This window comes from Apus apus, chromosome 2 (assembly GCF_020740795.1).
Source record: "Apus apus isolate bApuApu2 chromosome 2, bApuApu2.pri.cur, whole genome shotgun sequence".
Classification (NCBI taxonomy): Eukaryota; Metazoa; Chordata; class Aves; order Apodiformes; family Apodidae; genus Apus; species Apus apus.
This window is the reverse complement of record NC_067283.1, coordinates 152,558,940-152,577,918: the sequence shown is the minus strand read 5'-3', so window position 1 is coordinate 152,577,918 and position 18,979 is coordinate 152,558,940. Positions and strand designations below refer to the sequence as shown.

General features: G+C 37.7%; 1 protein-coding gene across 2 annotated transcripts in view; it reads left to right on the top strand.

The window, feature by feature from the left end:
- The window catches only part of TRAPPC9 (trafficking protein particle complex subunit 9), a 485,651-nt gene that overhangs the window by 89,301 nt on the left and 377,371 nt on the right, over nt 1–18,979 (top strand). For both annotated transcript variants that reach the window (XM_051612453.1, XM_051612451.1), the window contains one exon: nt 2,161–2,285. In XM_051612453.1, coding sequence (XP_051468413.1) covers nt 2,161–2,285 — 125 coding nt within the window. The remainder of the gene's footprint in view (nt 1–2,160; nt 2,286–18,979) is intronic.

The window sequence follows — 18,979 nt, the reverse complement described above, 5'->3', positions numbered from 1 at the left end:
TAAGAAAATGAAAATAGAATGGCCTTTTAATAAAGCAATTAGGAAAGGCATTAGTTTTATGTCCTTGGTGCTGCTTTAGCTATTATGTATTCCTTTCTCAAAGCAGGGAACACTTGTGCCTTACAGAAAGTGGAGAATGCTGTGCAGTTTTTCATGCTTGGCTCTTGTCATGTTTTTCTTTTCAGTTAGCAATTTGCACTAATCAGTGTCCACTTTTGTTCTAAATCAAAACTAGTGAAAATCATTCGTCAGTTTGAAAACAATTATTTTTCCTTAGGTAAAACTTTCTGTTTTTTTCATTAAAAAAAGAGTGGATTTAGAAGCCTGCTATAAAATAGATTTATGATCAGTTTTGTTGGCAAGTTGCCTGTAACTTTTAGAACAGTATTGCCTCATATCTTAAGCTAATAAGTATGTTGGCTTTTAAGAGATGCTAAGAGCTGAAAGGATTATGTTGGTTATGGTTCATAATGAACATATTAATTCTCTGAGAAACTGTAATCATTCTTTTAATGTTATTTATATTTTCATATAAGGTGAGTTAATTGTAAATTAAAAACTTGAGTTTTTTTACTAGTAAGCTTCCTGAATCAGAATCTTCAAATCTGATCACAGAATCATAGAATGGTTTGGGTTGGAGGGACCTTAAGGATCATCCAGTCCCACCCCCTGCATGGGCAGGGACACCTCCCACCAGCCCAGGTTGCTCCAAGCTCCATCCAACCTGCCCTTCAACACTGCCAGGGATGGGGCAGCCACAGCTTCCCTGGGCAGCACCATCCTCATAGTGAAGAATGTCCTCCTAATGTCTAATCTAAATCTCCCCTCTTTCAGTTTTAATATTGTTGTACCTTTAAGGATGAACTAAGGTTCTTTTTCAAACTAGTTCGTGAAGGAAACTGGAAGGAAAGGAATATGGGAGATGCCCTTTATTTTCTTATTGGATATCTGTGAAGTTGGATTTCAATGAAGCAAAAGCATTTAATACTCCATCTTGTTCTTCTGGTTTCTACTTGTGATAAATGTATCCTGAAGAGGTCCAGAATCAAGGTCATCAAATTGAATAATGATATTAGCAAATATTATCTGAGTGGAGCAATTTCCAAAGAGGAAATAAGTTTGGATTTTGTGTAATGATTTAATGTTTCCCAAATGTAAGGAGGTATGTGTCTACTGCAAGATGAGATTTTCCTTGTATTTAATTGGTGTTTGTGAATTTGTGGATGTCTGCAGTTGCTCTGCAGAGCAGAAAGGAACAAAATCCTGCTCTTCTGTGGACTTGGGATGTATATCTAAATAATAACAAATTGTTAATAAATAATTACTGTAGATTTAATGTATGTTAAAACTTCATCATTTTGATTTTCTTCTTCCTCTGATGTTTTTTGATTCAAAAGTAAATTTTCACACGTTTTACTGGTTGGTGCTTAGAATGTAGCTTTGGTAGGTGAGAAACCCAAATGTGCTGCAGTGTATCCATTTACCCTAAAGCCACACAACCTTGTTGGCAATAAAACACACTGCTAAGTTGTCATATTGTCTTTTATTGCTGTCCAGGGCACTGCCAGTACACAGACTGCTCGTAAATACCAAGCTGAGGACACTCCTCTAATCATCTCCATTTCTGCTAAGCTTTTTGCTGACTACTAGAATGTAAACCTTAGTTTCCAATCTGTCTTGTGTTATACAAGACAAGTGTTCAGTGTGTTTTTTCATCAAATTATATAAAATAGGTCTTCTCTATTTTCTGTTCAACAACATAAACTTGAAAAGGAATCCCCAGATCTTGTATTGGAAGTAAGTTGAAAGACACTAAGCAGTTCCAGTCTTGTGGAAAAGCACAAACTTTTGCCTTTGTTCTTTTTGATATTGTAAATATTAAAACTAATTTCGTATTATTAACTCTAACATTTCTGTCATGATGTTTCACTTTCCTTTCCAGTGACCTTCACTGAGTTTTAGGTGGATTCCTGTTCGGGTTTTTTTGGCTTCTAGGGGAAAATATAGTAAAATAATCTTTATCTCTTATTTTTCCCTTTTTGTTTAAAATATTTGTATTTCTTTTAGTGTATTTTATCTCCCTTTGGTTATAATTTTTTTTTTTTTTTAATAATACATGTTACTAGACAAGCAAAAGTAATTTCATTGTTCTGTTTCTAGATGGAATCAGTGTTAGTGGACTTCCACTCTCCAGCCCTTTTCGACAGGTTGTCAAACCAAGAGTAGAGACCAAACCCATCAATCCACAGGAAAGCAGCAAAGTTGGTGACTTCAGCCATGTGAAGGTAAGTGACATAAAAAGAAGTAAAATATTTGGTTTTCATTGTACTGTGTTATGGTTTCTTGTGTGATTAAAGGTTTCTTTGTCTCATAAGTATTTCCCTTTGTTTTTTTAAGAACAGTTTGATGTTCTGTGTTTGGAGTGTTATATTAGAACAAACAAACATGAAGGTGAAACAAGATCAGGCTCACAGGAGCCTGGTTATCAGTACAGTGCACTAAAGGAATGTCAGTTCTTTACCCCATGTTTCTTTATTATGTTCTGTACTCTGTGGGAAGGTGCTTCTGTATGAATTCTTGGTTTTCTTCTATTAAAATGTACAGAAGGATTTCTACGTTGTGAACATTTTGGCATCAGTCTTATCTTCCAACTTCCCGTAGAGGTGATCATAGACATAATAAAACAGAATAGTTGAGAGAGCCAAAAGAAAAGTAAATAAAGTAAGAGGATGAAAGAACAATTGTGTTAGTAGAAGCTGCACTGTGCTTACTCAGAGAGCCTTCCCTGGAGTCAGCTACTGTTTGGATTTCTGTTGAAGATTCTACCTGTTGAAGATGTAAACCTCCTGTTTTGAGCAGTGAAATAAGAACAAGCTTCTGGCCAGATTTGCAGAAGATACAATGTCAAGTTAAAATAACAAAGTTTGTAAGTGGTGGCACTTCCTTGGTCTCTTCCAGCTTTGGTGGATGTTCTTAATGCCGTGTAGTGGTTGGCACATTTCCTACCTGGATCTGTGTTCTGCATCAATTCATTCAGAATTTAGATGGAGAGTTGTATGATGCAGCATTTGGCTCAGCAGGGCTTTGGCTGAGAAGCCAGCTCTGGCTTTGCTTTTCTCAAGTAACTCCCTTTGCACATGAATTTGCTTTCTTCTCAGTAAGGTTATTTATGATTCTCTGTAATCAATAAACAGGTGAAGCTATTAATTTTTCAGTATGTTTCTTTTGGACCATTAGTATTCCTGATTCATCACTACTTTTGATTCTGTAGTACAAAAAAGATGATGACAGCATATGGAAGGTCATAAAAAATAAGTAAAGCCTTACTTGTATTTTATGACACAGCAAAGTATTTCCCAATTGCTCATAAATATAAATCAGCAAGATTGAGGAAGCAATTATTTAAGTGGGTAAAATGTTCAGCATTAATTTTTAAGTTTAGAACTTCATATAGAATGTCTGACCTATGGACACTTCTGCCTTATGGAAGTAAGGGACATGTGATTTTGTAATTGGACTAAAAATCTAGAAATGCAGAATATCTTTGCACCAAATGCATGAAAAAAACATCAAATTTTGGTGCACTGTTGTCCTGTCAGCCAAGATGTTACGGGTTCACAATGGTCTACCTGGTGGTCTTCTGAGGATGTTGGAGGAGCTGTAAAGCAAGAGCTTGGTTTTAAACACTGTTTAGTGAAACAGTTTGGTAGGAATGCACATGCTTGGTTTTGTTGTTAGGTTTATGGAATTAATTTTGACTTAATTGCTATTTTGTGATGGAAGGACCTTGCAGGTGATCAAAACTATGTACAGTAGGGAATACACATTCTTGTGTGTGTAATGTGCCCTTGTGGCCAAGAGAGCATAGTTTTCCAATACTTATAAGATAGGTCTGTTGTGGATGAGGAGAGAGAAAACCTTGGTAAAATACCACCATCTGTAGGGTGATTTTGCTCTCATGGCTCATCCCATTTTAACAAAAGTCCAGTTCTATTACTTCTATTTTTATCTACCACGTTAAATATACTATAAATTATTTTATCCCAGTTTGTTCCAATTAAACTACTGTAAATCAATTATTTGATCCGTCTGGATTAAAAGTGTTTATGAAGTTCAGAACTGTTTAGAATGTTTCAAAAGGACTTTTCAATTCACCAGACTCTCCACATAATTAAGTCCCTGTGTCTAGGGACACACGTGGCTGGTACTGGGCAAATGACCAGAAAAAATTACCTGCCATAACTGAAGTGATTGCATTTGTCTGTTGAAATGAAGACATTGCATCTGACTGCCAGTCATTCTGTGATAAGGTTTTATATCCAGCATTTTACCCTGCTGTCTACTTCTGTTTATTACCATCTTTTTATTTCTGATTGCAACTTCTCTCTACTTGGACAGTGCTGTTTAATAGGAAGAACAGCAAGAGCCACCAGTAGCTTAAAATAAAAACTAGACAAATTAAAAAGAAACCTGTCACACACTTGTTGTAAATAATTGAGTCAATTAAGCATTTAAAGATAGAAAGTTTTCTGGTCCAGTTTTCCTGGCTGGCTTCTGAGGAATTGGCTGTATTTTTGGTTTTAACTTGTTTGGCTTTAGCCTGGGTCTCTTTCAGAGTACACGAATGTATGTTTGTTGTCAAATGCAGACTCCTCTCCTGAGTAAGAACATGGTTGTCTAAAAGGTAGCAAGCTGGGCTATAAAGAAGAGGGATGATCCAAGGTCCCCTTTGAACCCAAATCTCAAAATATTTGATGATTATGAATCTTTTGGAGTTCCCTTCACTTTCTGTTGCTGCAGAACAATTCAGTGGTTTTGGGCTATTGCCTGTGTCCTGCACAGTGCCATTCAGGGTGAGAGCTTGATGATGGTTTAATGTTTATCTTGTAATAATACAGCCAATTAAAGTGGTTTGACAAGGACTAATGTAAGAAGCAAGTGGGAGTTTTTAAGTTAAGAAACAAGGTTTATCTTGAACAAATTGTACGGGTGGTGAAATGCTCAGCTGTCATTCATAAAGGATTTAGGAACAGGTGTCTGTTGTAAATCTTCAGGAATAGTAGTTAATTTTCAATCTTGTGTGCTGTGCCTAAGCTAGTGTTCAAATAAAGGTGAATTTTTGCAAATAAAAATTAATGAAAATCAATGCTTCTCTTGTTGCTGATTCTGAAATGTTCTTGTCCAGTTATTTGTAAGTCTTAATGCTTAAACCTTCTCTCTCCACTTGTTTGCCTTACAGTTTTTGTGCTTCAGTCTTGGATACTGCCAGTGTTGCAGTTGAGCTTCTCTGCAGTCTGCAGTTTCCATTTTGCTACAGGCTGTCCTCTGATAAACCAGTCACTGGCTTCTGGAAATGACTGCTATAATGATTTCATAAATTCTGTATAAAAATTGCTTTATGATCTCATCATAAAGCTGGCTTATACCCTCAGGCTGAACAGAGTATCACGGTGTAATAATGTGCTCAGATGTTCTCTTTCCTACTGCTCACTCCTCAGTACTTGGGGTAAGCACTGGCTAGAAACCTGGGCAATTCTAGGGTGCATCTGGCAGGCAGAGCCTGTTACCCCCTGCTTAGCTCTGCATTGCTGTGCTTATAATGGTAGGTGAAATAATCTATTTTGAGGCTGAATCTGTTGCTTTCTGAGTAGCACTGCAGTGAGTTTAGATATTCAACTCTTCTATCTCTTCAGGCAAAAGCTGCAGAGAGAAATTTAAAGAAATATCACCTGTTAGCAGACAATGTGCTATTTTTAACCTAAGGAATTCTGTGATGGATTTCATGCTTAGAAGCTGAGATTATTTGGTTTAGTGTAGTTTTTCTCAGTGATGGAAGAAACACGCACTTACTTCATCTGCATATTATGAACTTCAGGCTTAGAGATCAGTCTGATCTGTGGAAATCTGATCCTTAAAGTACAGGGATTACCATTACGTGAGGGTAATTCATGGATAATTCACCTTTTTGTAACAAGGTGAGAAGGAGAATTACTCATCAAGGTATCTCAGTTCAACATAATGTCCATGATTTCTTTGGAATAAGTCTTCTGGGATTAAGAAATGCTACATGAACCTAACTGGACAAAAGACCAAATCAAGAGTTGAAATGGAGAAGTCCTAGTTGAGTGAAGAAGACTTTGAAAGCATAGTTTGGGGTTTTTAAAACCTTAGTTTAAGCTTAGACATAGCCATTGATTACTGACCAGTTGTATGGCAGACTGAGGGCTGGTTTATGATTTATAAGGGCTTCAGCTGTCTGATTTATTTGCTTGGAAACTTGCATGCTCAGGAGAATTTGCCCCTGCATCCTGAAAATGAGCTGTAATTTTAGAGATTCAACTGCAGAAACTGGAGAGGTTTATGTAATCTCATGGAACTGCTCTGTTCCTGCACTATCAGTGAATGCTGGGAAGTGTTAAAATATGGTATATAGAGCTAACCTAATTTAATACACTGTCTTCAGTGCATCTTTTCTGATTTAGTCAGTAGTGTATCAAGATGAGATCTCAGTTGGAATTTTCTCCCATGTAGGTTTCAGGCTCTGCTCGTCTGGTATGAAACTATGCTGTTAATTGAGGTATAATTTATATTTTGATGCTTTGAGCCTTAAATCTGTTACAACTCTAACCTTAATCCTGAATTTAAATCCTTAAACAGAACAAGTTGGATATATTTTTTTTAACTAGTAAATAATTCTGGATCCTGATGAAGTTAGTGGGAATGTTGAATTTACAAAGCACAACTGAAATTTAGATGCCTTCTTTTTAGTTGGCTAAGTGTGAATTTAGGAATGAGATCTTAGGCACAAACATACAGTCCAACTTAGATGTTCCACTTCCTCACTGTTCTATTTTGGAATTCAGTGCTGCGCTTGTAAATTCTGTGGCCCTGAGTTCTCCTTCAGTATGGAACATGTCAAGTCTGAAGAAGAAGAAGAAAAAAAAAAAAGACACAAGTCTCTCTGTTTCCCTAAAAAGTTTCAAGCCTCTAAAAGAAAAATACCACAAACTAAGCTCTTTCACTTACTAAGTTGGTTTTTATCAAAATAATATATATATTTTTCGTAATTAACTTACATTTGTGAGATAAATACCAGAAAGCCAGTCACATTTCCTGAAAGCTGCCCAGATTTGAGCTGTGAGCCAAATAAATCTTTGCTGGGTCAGCAAGGTGTTTTTTGTTGCCTTTCTGGCCAAGAATTGCAGCATCCCTTCAGATAAAGTTGGTAATAAAATCAGAGTCATTCTCTGAGAGGTCTCAATTCTTGCTACTTGGTACAAACCTGGCAAAATTGGATGATGATCTGGATTTGGATGAAAACCTGCAGTTTATCAGTAGTCTGGGTCTAAATGCTCTTTAAGTTTTCATCCCTTCCCAGTTTGGCCTTGATTATATTCCTTTAGGTGCTTTTAGGGTTCTACAAATACTTAGCTGAATATTCACAAGTATTTCTACTCACCAACTCTCTTCCTCTTTTGTGAATTGTTCCAGCCAGAACTGAACAATCTGTTGTGCCCTGGAGAAGATTGTACTTCAGAACATGAAGAAAATATTTTACTGAGCTAATCTCTAAAGCCAAAGGGAAAAATAAACTTGCTTCTTCCCCCTCCATTCATTCATTTCATCTGGTGTTTTACAGTCAGTATTATCACTGCAGTTTCAATTCAAGACGTTTTACAGCTTGAAGTACTTCCTATTTTCTACCATTTTATTTGATGTAAAAAAAGCATTAAATTTTTTGTATAGTATTGATAGAAAGATTTTGGATAGATTCACTTGCTCTGTGTCAAAAGCACCATTTTCCCCAGTCTTTTTTTGGTGTCACTAAGTAAACCAGAGATGATGGTCTACTTCTAGCCAGACAAACATCTCATCAAGGGTAGTTGTAGCAGGTGCAATCTACTGTATAAATCACATTTCATTTATCTTTCTCTCAGGTCTAGAGTTGAAGAAAGGAAAAATAAAAGGTGACATCAACACGATAAACAGAGCTTATGTGAACAGCGACAGACTCAGCAGTGATGAGAGTTTATTTCCTCACGGAATTGCACGTGGCCATTGTTGACCTTGTTACTCAACTACAGTAAAATCCTGTTGCTGTAGTTAGGACACATCACTGTCTCTTGAGATGAACAATTTCTGGTAGTTTTTCATCAGTTTACCAGATTATATTTGAGTCATTACTATACTCAGCAAGTAGCAACAGCAAACTTAGAATCATGTGGGTTGGAAAGAACCTCTAAAGATCATCTAGTCCAACCTGCTGCCATAAGCAGGGACATCTCCAACTAGAAGAGATTACTGAGAGCCCCATCAAGCCTGACCTTGAATGTTTCCAGGGATGAGGCCTCCACCACCTCTCTAGAAAACCTGTTGTAGATACATGGTTCATGTGTGTCTGTTCCCTATGTTCAGGGTGCTCCAATGCTGTCACACTGGAAATCTTTCAGACAAAAGAAGTTCCTGCTGAGCAGCTGATGTAGCTCAGAAGGTAACAGCAGATGAACCCATTTGGGGATGGGGACACCCCAAGTTCACGGGCAAGTCAAAAAATTGCTTTGGATTGTTTATCCTATGCTAATGCCTCAGAAATGCACTCTGCCAATAGAGAGAGCAGCAGGAGGTGGTTACTTTCTTAGTGACATTATGATAAGAAAGCAAAAAGTCTTAATACTGAAGTGGGCTTGTGGAGGAGAGCATGGGCTGCATAGAAAGTGAGGGGAAGAGTGGGCTGGAAAGCGACTGGGTTTAAAGTTAGGGAGGGAGATAAAAGAAGGGCTTATGTGAAGACTTGATGAGGTTGAAACTTGATGAGAGGAGAGGGCTAGAAGAAACATTTAGAATATGGTGGTGAAAGTCCATTCAGCTGTATAAGAAGTTTTAAGAATAATTAGAAATTGAGACACTTGTTGAAATGCTTCGCTTGCATTAGATGGTATTCTTCCTTACAACAGGAGGTATCTTCCTTAGGGCAAGATACTTCCTCTTGCAGAGAACAGAGATCACCTGGAGCCTACATAGAATATAGGCTACAGAACATAGAATTTATATTCTGTCTGTAGAATATAAATTGCCTCGTGCCAGATCACCAAGTGTCATAAACTCAAGATGCCTTCCTGCATGTTTAGTTTTCCTCCTCAATGAGAACAGGTCAGACACGAGGTTCAGAACAAAGACCACTCTCTATTTCTGGTGCCTTATTTATTTGTACTTTTATACTACTCCTGGTGTTGATCCTGTGGCAAACAAGAGTTGCCACATTTTTCCTGGTGTTTGCTCCTGCTGAATGGACAATGTTTTGGCACCAAGAGTTAAGTGTGTGGTTGATCAGCCCTCTGAAGACTTGCTCCACTTATTAGAGTTCCACTGAGTTGACAACAATGAACTGACTTTACCAGTATTCAGCCTCTCTGCTCCCTGAATTTCACTTGAATGTCCAATTTAAAGTGTTTTTTTTCAGCTCTGCAGGTGGATTTTGATTCATTGTATGTACTCTTAAAATGTGAGAGCATATAGTCCAGGTCTGAATCAGAGGCCCTGTGGCATATTGGGTAGCATGCTATGATTCAGCTTATAAACCCTTTCTTTCAACTCTTGTCTTACTCATAGTGCTGTACTTTTTTGACCACATGACTTAGAGTTATTAACTAACTCATATTCAGTATATCAGGTTCTGGATAAAGTGAGCTCAAGGAGGTTTATGAAAAAAAAGCTGTAGGTAAGATTTTAAAAGTCTGTTTTACCCCTAAGCACAGAAAATCTTACTCTGCAACACAAGAATTCTAGAATGGCTTATCTGGAAAATGTGGAAGAGACTTGCCTTCTGTTGTAGGCAGAGACTCCTTCAAGCATTTCATACTTCAATTTTAATTATAATAGAAATTCTGAGTATTCTAGACAATGTATTAACTTTATGACCAAATACATTTCCATAATTCAGCCTTAGAAAGATTTGTGCAGTATTTTAATCCATTTCACTTGTTAACGTTGACAAACATAGAATTTTGCTGTGCTCATTTCTGGTACCATCACCATTGTGATGGTAATTTCTGGTGTTTTAACTTAACCAGGAGTGAGGAACTGGCTGGGAGGATGGCAGCTGCTCTGGTGGGAAAATGAGGTGGCAGAAGCTGAAATGCACCAGAAAATAGAACCATGGAGACCAAGTGATAGGGCAGCTCTGATCAGCTTCACATTCTCCAGTGCCTACATAAATTGATCCAACAAAGTTATCCCTGTGCTTTTTTAAAATATATAATCCAGGTTTTAAATGAACCTGTGTGAGTGTGAAATTAACTACAGAGACTGTCATACAGGTGCTGTCTTACAACAGATACCTGTAACCTACTGTAAGGATGTTCTTGCTCCTGACACAGCAAGTGAATGTCATTTACTGAACAGTTTCAGAAAGAATTTATTAAAATCTTTAGATCTATGCATGAAAGAAAATGTTGCACGACATAAGATTAGAGTTTCAATGTAATGTTACAACTTGCATCACACAGCTGGAGAAAAGCTGGAAGTGTGTTAAAAGGAATTCTATGGATTTGAGTTGTTCCTTTCTGTAAAGCAAAATTCTGAACAGAAGGAGTAGATGGAATAATGCTTTTTATTTCATTTTGAAGTGATTGCTATTTCATCTGTTTCAAACTCCTGTTGCTACTTAGTGTATCAGTTGTCCTCAGCTGAGTGTCTGTTCATGCTTTACATGTATCAGCTGTTCCATGTAAGTTCATTAAAATTCCTGGCTGCATTTTCATTTTTAGCTCGATATGGCAGTTTTAATAATTGTAAATGTGTTTTGATAGAATCAACATGGTAAGAACTTGCTTGAACAATTTTTGTTTTACCGTAATGGAACTTGTGTGGCTCCACACCTGCCTTGGCCACACTAAGGACATTCCACCTGTGGCCCTCCAGCTTGCCTTTCACCTGCATCTTAATTCACCCTTTTCTTCTTCCATTTCTTCTCTTTTCACCTTGTAGGTTTTAATTTATAATTCCATACTGAAGTCTCTTTAAATACTCTAATCCTCAGAGTTGTTAGTTTAGAACTTTAGAGCCTAGTATATAACATAATAGGGAAACTGCATACCAAATGAATACTGCTCATGTCTCATTTACATTTTGTATCTGTTTGCTTCTTGCTTTGCCCCTGAAAATAAGGGAGACGACTTTGTTACAGCTCTGGAAAGCTGCTACCTGGAGGAAATAATTGTTCTAACTTCTGAGTGCTTTAGTCAGAAATGTGCGTGCAGCATCGTGGACATACATTCTATTTCTTTGGACTTGGATGCTAATAATTATGATGTGTTACTGTTATAAATCTTCCCCTGAAGCAGTAACAAATGGCCTATGTCAAAAAATCACTCTGATGCGACAGACTGAACCACATGAGCTTGTACAAGCAGTCTTTGAGGATAAAAATGATCAGTTCTTCAGAAGAGTTGTTTGTGAGAGAGGGGGCACGCTCTCCAAATTATGGTAACTGGAACTGGATTCTATGATTCTATGAACAGTCACTCTATAAATGTAACACTTCTTTTGATGAAAGATGATCCTGATCATCTTTCACATCCAAAACCATCTATTCAGGCTTTAATTTCATGACTAGTGGTAGCAAACACAGAATCACAGAACCTTAGGGGTTGGAAGGGACCTCGAAAGATCATCTAGTCCAACCCCCCTGCCAGAGCAGGGTCACCCAGAGCACATCACACAGGAAGGCGTCCAGGCGGGTTTTGAATGTCTCCAGAGAAGGAGACTCCACAACCTCTCTGGGCAGCCTGTCCCAGGGCTCTGTCACTCTCACAGTAAAAAAAAATATTCTGATATTCACCTTAAACCTCCTATGCTCCAATTTGTATCCATTACTCCTTGTCCTATCACTGGTCATCACTGAAAAAAGCTTAACTCCATCTTCTTGACACTCACCCTTTACGTATTTGTAAACATTGATGAGGTCACCCCTCAGTCTCCTTTTCTCCAAACTAAAGAGACCCAGCTCCCCCAGCCTTTCCTCATAAGGGAGATGTTCCACTCCCTTCATCATCTTTGTGGCTCTAAACGGTGTCTCCATCCTCATTGTACTCATTTATGTAGCTGCTGCTGTTAGAACTTTTTATTTACACTTCTTGTCTAGAGCCAAGTACCAGTTGCCTCTTAGAATATATGGAAGAAGATGGATAAGGAAGTGCAATTCAGGTCCTTTTTAGTTGTTCTGATCACTAAGGTTTAGCTCTTGCATGATGAAATGGTCAAATTAAAAATGCAGTGATCTAGAAATCTTAACAAAAGGTGGTTTCAACCTCGTGTTACATTTTTACTGCTCATCCTGCATATGATAAACAATTCTGGCCAAATGTTTGATGGAACTTCTTTTGAGATTCCATAAATGGTATCAATTTAATCTTTTTCTGTGGTCTTTTAACCACAGGGACTCAGTGCACTGACAAATAATGTAGAATAGTTTTTCTAGAGGCTGAGATAAACACCAAGTGCCATATGATAGACTTTCTTAACAGCATATGCTTGGTTAGTTTGAATTTGCTCAGTTTTTCTTCTGTTCTTTGAGAAAATATAGATCAGGGGTTCTTTCCTCTCAATTTCAGAATAAATAAATCGTCCAGCAAGTTCAGTTTCTTAAGTTTTCAAATAACTTTCTTTTTGAAATGTTCTTTATTTCTCCATCACAGCACAGATCATTGTTATGCACTGAGGTTTATCCAGGTTTTTTTGGGCATGTTGCCAAAGGAATTAAAGTGCATCTTCATAAAAAAAGTAGCATCTTCAGACTGCAGATCTTTTCAGCTAAAAGTGGCATTTTTAATTGCTGCCTTGCCCAGGAGTGTGAGAAAGAGAATGAAGTTCAGTAATTTATCACTGTGGGGACTTCAGAAGATTAGGCTGAATGTGGTAGTGTTTCCTCAGAAAAAATGGGAAACAGGGAATGTGATGACTGTAATTGATGCCAAGCCATTTTTGAAAGGGCACATCAGAATCTACTTTACCAACTTCACTTCACCTAGGGAAACGACTGGTGCTCATCACAGCAAGCTCCACAGTTACTGTTTATGGGGTAATACAGGTTTTAAATGTCATAGTTTGCAATTTTTTAGTAAGATGGTTTGGACTGCTTTTCTCATGGAGGGATTGCTTAAGAGAATTCCCATTTGGTTTGTTTATTTGTTGCATGCTTTCTGCTGCTATTGGTGGAAACAGGCATAAAATCCCAAGTTTTAATGGAGGTTTATATCTTAATATAGTATTAAAAACAATGCTGTGCTAACTTTTATCACTGATCAGTGTTGAAGACTTACTTTTTGTTAGGGTGAGTTGGACACGTTTGGCTTTAAAAAACAGAAGTTTCCAGGAAAGGAAAAAATTCTAAAAAATTTGTCAGATTTAGGGAGAGGAATACCCTTCTACAAGAGGAAAAAAAAGCAAGATTTAAATAAATGCACATTTAAATGTTGTATTACCTGATACAGATCCAAGTTGTAACTCATATTTTGTTGACCATTTTATGAAACTGCTTTTTATACATTGTCATCAGCTGTTTTTGCAGTGACTGATGATCTGAGAGACAAAACCAGTTGATGACAAAAATTCTTATATAAAAGGGAAAAGAGCAGGAATTTGTGGATGCTGAAAAAATATTTCTTAGATTTTTTTTTTTTCTATGATCAGTTTAGACCTTATTTCCTGCACATATAAACGTATAGTGAATTAAATTTCTAATGTTACTGTGCTTAAAGGGAACAAAAATCAAGTTCTCTAGTGGTAGAAGATGTAGGGAAAAGTACTATGACTATTACTGTGGAAAAATTAATCCTTTGCCCTGGTGCACATTGTTTGTGCCTAGAATATTTTCTGTGCCCCTTGACTTAAAGATCTGTAGTTTGATGATGTATTAGTATAAATATTACTATTAAGTGACTTGGATGTGCATCAAGTGTCTGTAGCCATTAAGTACAGTGAGCATAATACAGAATCCTCTGCAATTACATTTGTAAAAGTGGAAAACTAATAATGACCAACTAATCTGAAACCTGGGACTCTTAAGATACATTATTGATTTAGCTGAAATAGGCCTGAACAAGATCAAAAGACAAATTATGAGCAGCAGTTTAAATGCATGTTTTTTAATAAAGTGATTCATAGAATCACAGAATGATTAAGGTTGGAAGGGACCTTAAAAGATCATCAGGTTCCAACCCCCCTGCTATGAGCAGGGACACCTCCCACCAGACCAGGCTGCACAAGCCCCATCCAACCTGGCCTTGAACACCTCCAGGGAGGGGGCTTCCATAACCTCCCTGGGCAACCTGTTCCAGTGCCTTCCTACCCTCACGGTGAAGAATTTCTTCTCAGGAGCAAGGAGGCTTCTAGTTTACCAGATGGTAATAGCTAGTTTATATAAATTTTAGAAAGTTTAATTTTTGTTGTATCTTTGTATAAAATGACTAGCAAATTGAGCAATACATTTCACATACTGTACTAGTAACTTTTTTAGTATTAAAGCCTTCCATAAAACCCCATTAATTTTTTGTTAAGCAGTGTGCAAATGCAAGTAATAGACAATTTTATTTCTGTTGCTGCCATTGGGTAGCAGTGCCTGACAGTCCAGAACCTCGTGTAAATGACTTGCCCAAAATCACACAAGATGCACAGTTAAGAATATTTTCAATATAACCATCTGATGTTCCTTATCATGACTTGGGTGAGAAACAGGTCGTGTACCTCTGTTTATTAAGAACCCCCCAAAGTTTATCTAAAAACCCACATTATTCACTCCTGGAGAAATTCAGTGTGAGACTTTCTTTGCTCAGCACCTTGATAACTTTTTTCAAAAGCTGTTTTTTGGTTGCATCCCTTGCCTGATCTTGTTTTCTTATGGGAAATTATCTATGACTATTAAAATTCTTTTGTGTTCATTTCTCTTGCATCTTTCAGCCTCTTGCTTGGATTAAAACTGGAAGAGGAGAGATTTAGGTGAGACATTAGGAAGAAATTCTTTAGTGTGAGGGTGGTGAGACACTGGCACAGGTTGCCCAGGGAAGTTTTTGCTGGAAATGTACAAGGCCAGGTTGGATGGGGCTTGGAGCAACCTGGTCTGGTGGCAGGTGTCCCTGCCCATGCAGGGGGGTTGGAACTAGATGATCTTGAAGGTGCCTTCCAACCCAACACATGCTGTGATTCTATGTTTCTGTTTCTCATTTCAGACATACATACCACTGCCTTATCCTGTCACTTAGTATTTTCCTCCATCACAGCACTGGTGTGTGTGTAGCCACTTCTAGAATTGCCTTTGCTGGCAATTTCTATATTTTTATATTTGCACTGTTTGAAGCTTTTCTGCCTTTTGTTTTTTTTCTCTCTTCTCATATCTCATAGTATTTTCTCTTCCCTGATGTGCATTGCCATCTACAAAAGCCTGGATTTCTTTTTCAGGAATCTTGCCATCTCTTTAGTTCCTTGTACTAGCCTGCTGTGTGACAGTTAGTAAGACTCACCTTGTGTTCTCTTTTCCCCACTTGTTCATCTTACAGGCTTGCCATTTTACTCAGAAAATCAAACCTTTTGAACATTGGCCTTTTTAAGGATATGTAGAACAACATCAGATGAGAACAGAAGTTAGTCTATAGTTGAGACTGTGATGCCTTTTCATTTTGCACCTTAATTTTTATTTTGCTTTCTTGGTTCAACAAAGTCTCCCTATTTCAGACTACTCAGTGTGTATGTTCTAGACTACAACACAACGAATCCATACAGTTTGGGGTTCACAATCCAATTTTTCTCATGTATTTGATTATATTCAAAGGTGGGCTGGTTGTGAATCAACAGAATACTGGGTGTTCTTAAATTGACTTTTAAAAATTTCTGACAGCCTTCTTTAAAAAAAATAAAATAGGTAAGTTAACTTCTTAAAAGTCTTCAAACAGACATATGCTATCTCTAATACTGAATGTTTTCTTTCTGGAAAGTTTTTTCCCCCCAAGTTGGTTGAACACTGGTATAAATGATCTAATCTGGTGAGTGTAATGTGTTCTTATCAGGCTCATGTCCCTGCAAAAAAGAACCAAAAAGTAAAACCTTCCTGCTGCCTTCTCAGTGAATGAAGATTTGATTGCCTTCAAAAGAGTTAGAAAGTCTTTCAAGAAGGAGAAGAAACACTTGGTTGCTCTTCAAAGTGTTTTCACTGCAAACCATGTGAAATCTCGAAGAGTGGAACTTGCTTTTGGAAACTGAAACCTTCAGGTCAGAGGATAAGGGAAAACAATGGAAAATGCCCATTGGAAACTTGCTGTCTGAGACAGAAGAGCTTTTTTGAAGAAGATGAAAAGAAAAATTCAAAATGCTGTTGAATGAGGAGCTGCTAGTCCTTCGTGCTGAAGTGGTTAAAGTCTTCAGTGCAGTGCAGTGCTTCATTAACACGTTCTCAGCCATGCAGAAGTGTTTGCCTTGGACTAACCCAAGCAAATGTGATGGCTTGGCATGTGATTATCACCTCCAATTTCACAGTTTCTCTAGCATCTTTCTTCTTCCTTCCCCCCACCGTGTTCCTCCTGTAAAGGAAGGTACATTTTATTTTGATCATTTGATTCCTACCTTTTCAAAGTTTGCTCTTTCACGTTTGTGTGGTTACCTGGTTGAAATGATGGTTGAAATGATTGTTAAAGAAGCCTTGAATTTTAGCTCATCATGCAGCAGAAACTGAAATTTTTCATACTTCTCTGTGTGAGTAGCTTTCTGGTTTGTATTTTATTGCTATTTTATGAATTAGAAAAACTCTGCTCCGGTGAGACCCCACCAGGAGTACTGTGTCCACCTCTGAAGTCCTCAGGAAAGACATGGACCTGTTGGAGCAGGTCCAGAGGAGGCCACAAAAATTATTAGAGAGGTTGAGCACCTCTGCTGTGGAGACAGGCTGAAGGAGCTGGGGTTGTTCAGCCTGGAGAAGAGAAGGCTCTGGGGACACCTTACTGCAGCCTTTCAGTACTCAAAGGGGGCTTAAAAGAAAGATGGGGACAGAGTTTTTAGCAGGCCCTGTTGGGATAGGAGAAGGGGTAATGGTTTTAGACTATAAGAGAGGAAATTTAGTCTACATATAAGGCAGAATTTTTTTACTATGAGGGTGGTGATACACTGGCCCAGGTTTCCCAGAGAGGTGGTAGATGCCCCATCCCTGGAAACATTCAAGGTCAGACCTCATAGCTGCCTTCCCCTGCCTGAAGGAAAGCTGGGGAGGGGCTTTTTACAAGGGCTTGTAGTGGGAGGACAAGGGATAACGGATCAAAACTGGAAGAGGGGAGATTTAGGTGAGACACTAGGAATAAATTCTTTAGTGTGTGAGTGGTGAGACACTGGGAGGTGGGAGGTGTCCCTGCCCATGCAGGGGAGCTGGAACTAGATGGTCTTTAAAGTCCCTTCCAACACAAACCATTCTATGATTCTGTGATGATTCTATGAGTCAGTACAATGAAAGTACTAAGTAAGGAGCAGAGGTATTTGGATCTACTGATTAGAAAGCTGGGTTAGAAAGCCAAGACTGTTGCTTGATGTAGCCTTCATGTTCTCTTGCGGAGTCTTACTTTTTGTCATATAATGATATGGTATATTCCCTGGAAAATTCTACTACTGCCATTGCAAGATAAAATTCTATTCCAATTGCAATATAAAATGAATTCAGCATTATTAATTTTAAAAGGATTAATGCCAGTAGATTAAAAAAAAAAATTAAAATGAACTTGAACTTGCTTTTATAAATGAAACTGAAGATATTTCAGTCTTACTTGATTTATATTTAGAAAAAGAAAAAAAAATACTGTGACTGTTCTACTACTTCCAGCTGTCATTTTTGTCAGTTCTTAAATTACTTCTTTCTAAACAAATTTACAAATTTGTTAATTTAAAATGGAAAGTTGGCTGCTCTGATTCTGTTTAACACATACTTGAACATGTGCTGCTTTTGAAGATGCTTATTTAGGTGAAAGCTCAAGTCAGGCATGTGAATGTGTTTACTTTCAGAAATCTGTTTTGATTGTTTGCCTAACTAGGTCTTCCAGTGCTCTTATTTTCTAGTTTCAACTTGAAGATGGAATAAAAATACAGTGACTATTCTTTGTTTAGTATGAATTTGGAGACTAGTTTGTTATCTACTAAATAGTAAATTACATGAAATTATATACGTATAGTTATAGATAGTTGTGGAAATATTCTCACTTCCTGCTGAGAAGTCCTGAGAAGCTGCAAGAATCCTCACACTGAGAGTTCTGTGAAATGATTTTTTTTTTCAAGATCTCTGAACTTGAAACTGACAAAACCACAGGCTCTGTCCTCTGCTGAATGTTCTAATTATGAAAGCTTGTATGTGATGTAGTGGTTGGGATGTGGCAGTTTGAATGAAGCTTTGTAGTAAACTTCTCTCGTTGAGAGGGAATTTCTTGTTACAAGAGGTTACCAACACATGGGCATGTGAACAGGCACCAGACACTGGCTTTGAGTAGTGCAGCTTGAGTGAAGCAGGAGAGGGATTTTGGTAGCTTTTCCTTTATTGTAAAAGTGCAGTTCTTCATGGTTGACTTGTTCAGCATCTTTACTTAGCTGTGCTTTCTTTACATAAACATTTCTGAAGGCAGTAGAAAACCAGTTGTCTTATCACAGTAATTTTGGATCATAAGTCTCATTTTCAAGACATTCCTTAGCCTGATTTGGGGCAGGACACTCTCTGAGGAGGCTGATCTTCCATTTTCATGTGAGCTTCATCCAAGAACTTCAAGGTCAAAGTACTGAGTAGGAAAAAATTGAAAGACATTTTTCAGAATCGAACACTGTGATATTGTGGTTGTTACATCATCTTTCTGCATTTCTCTTGAGTGATCAGTACATGAGAAAGTTCACCAGTACATGAAAAAGCCTCAGAGAGTGTGTGGAAAACATAACTAAAATATGAATTTGTTTGAAATTTCAGGTTCTA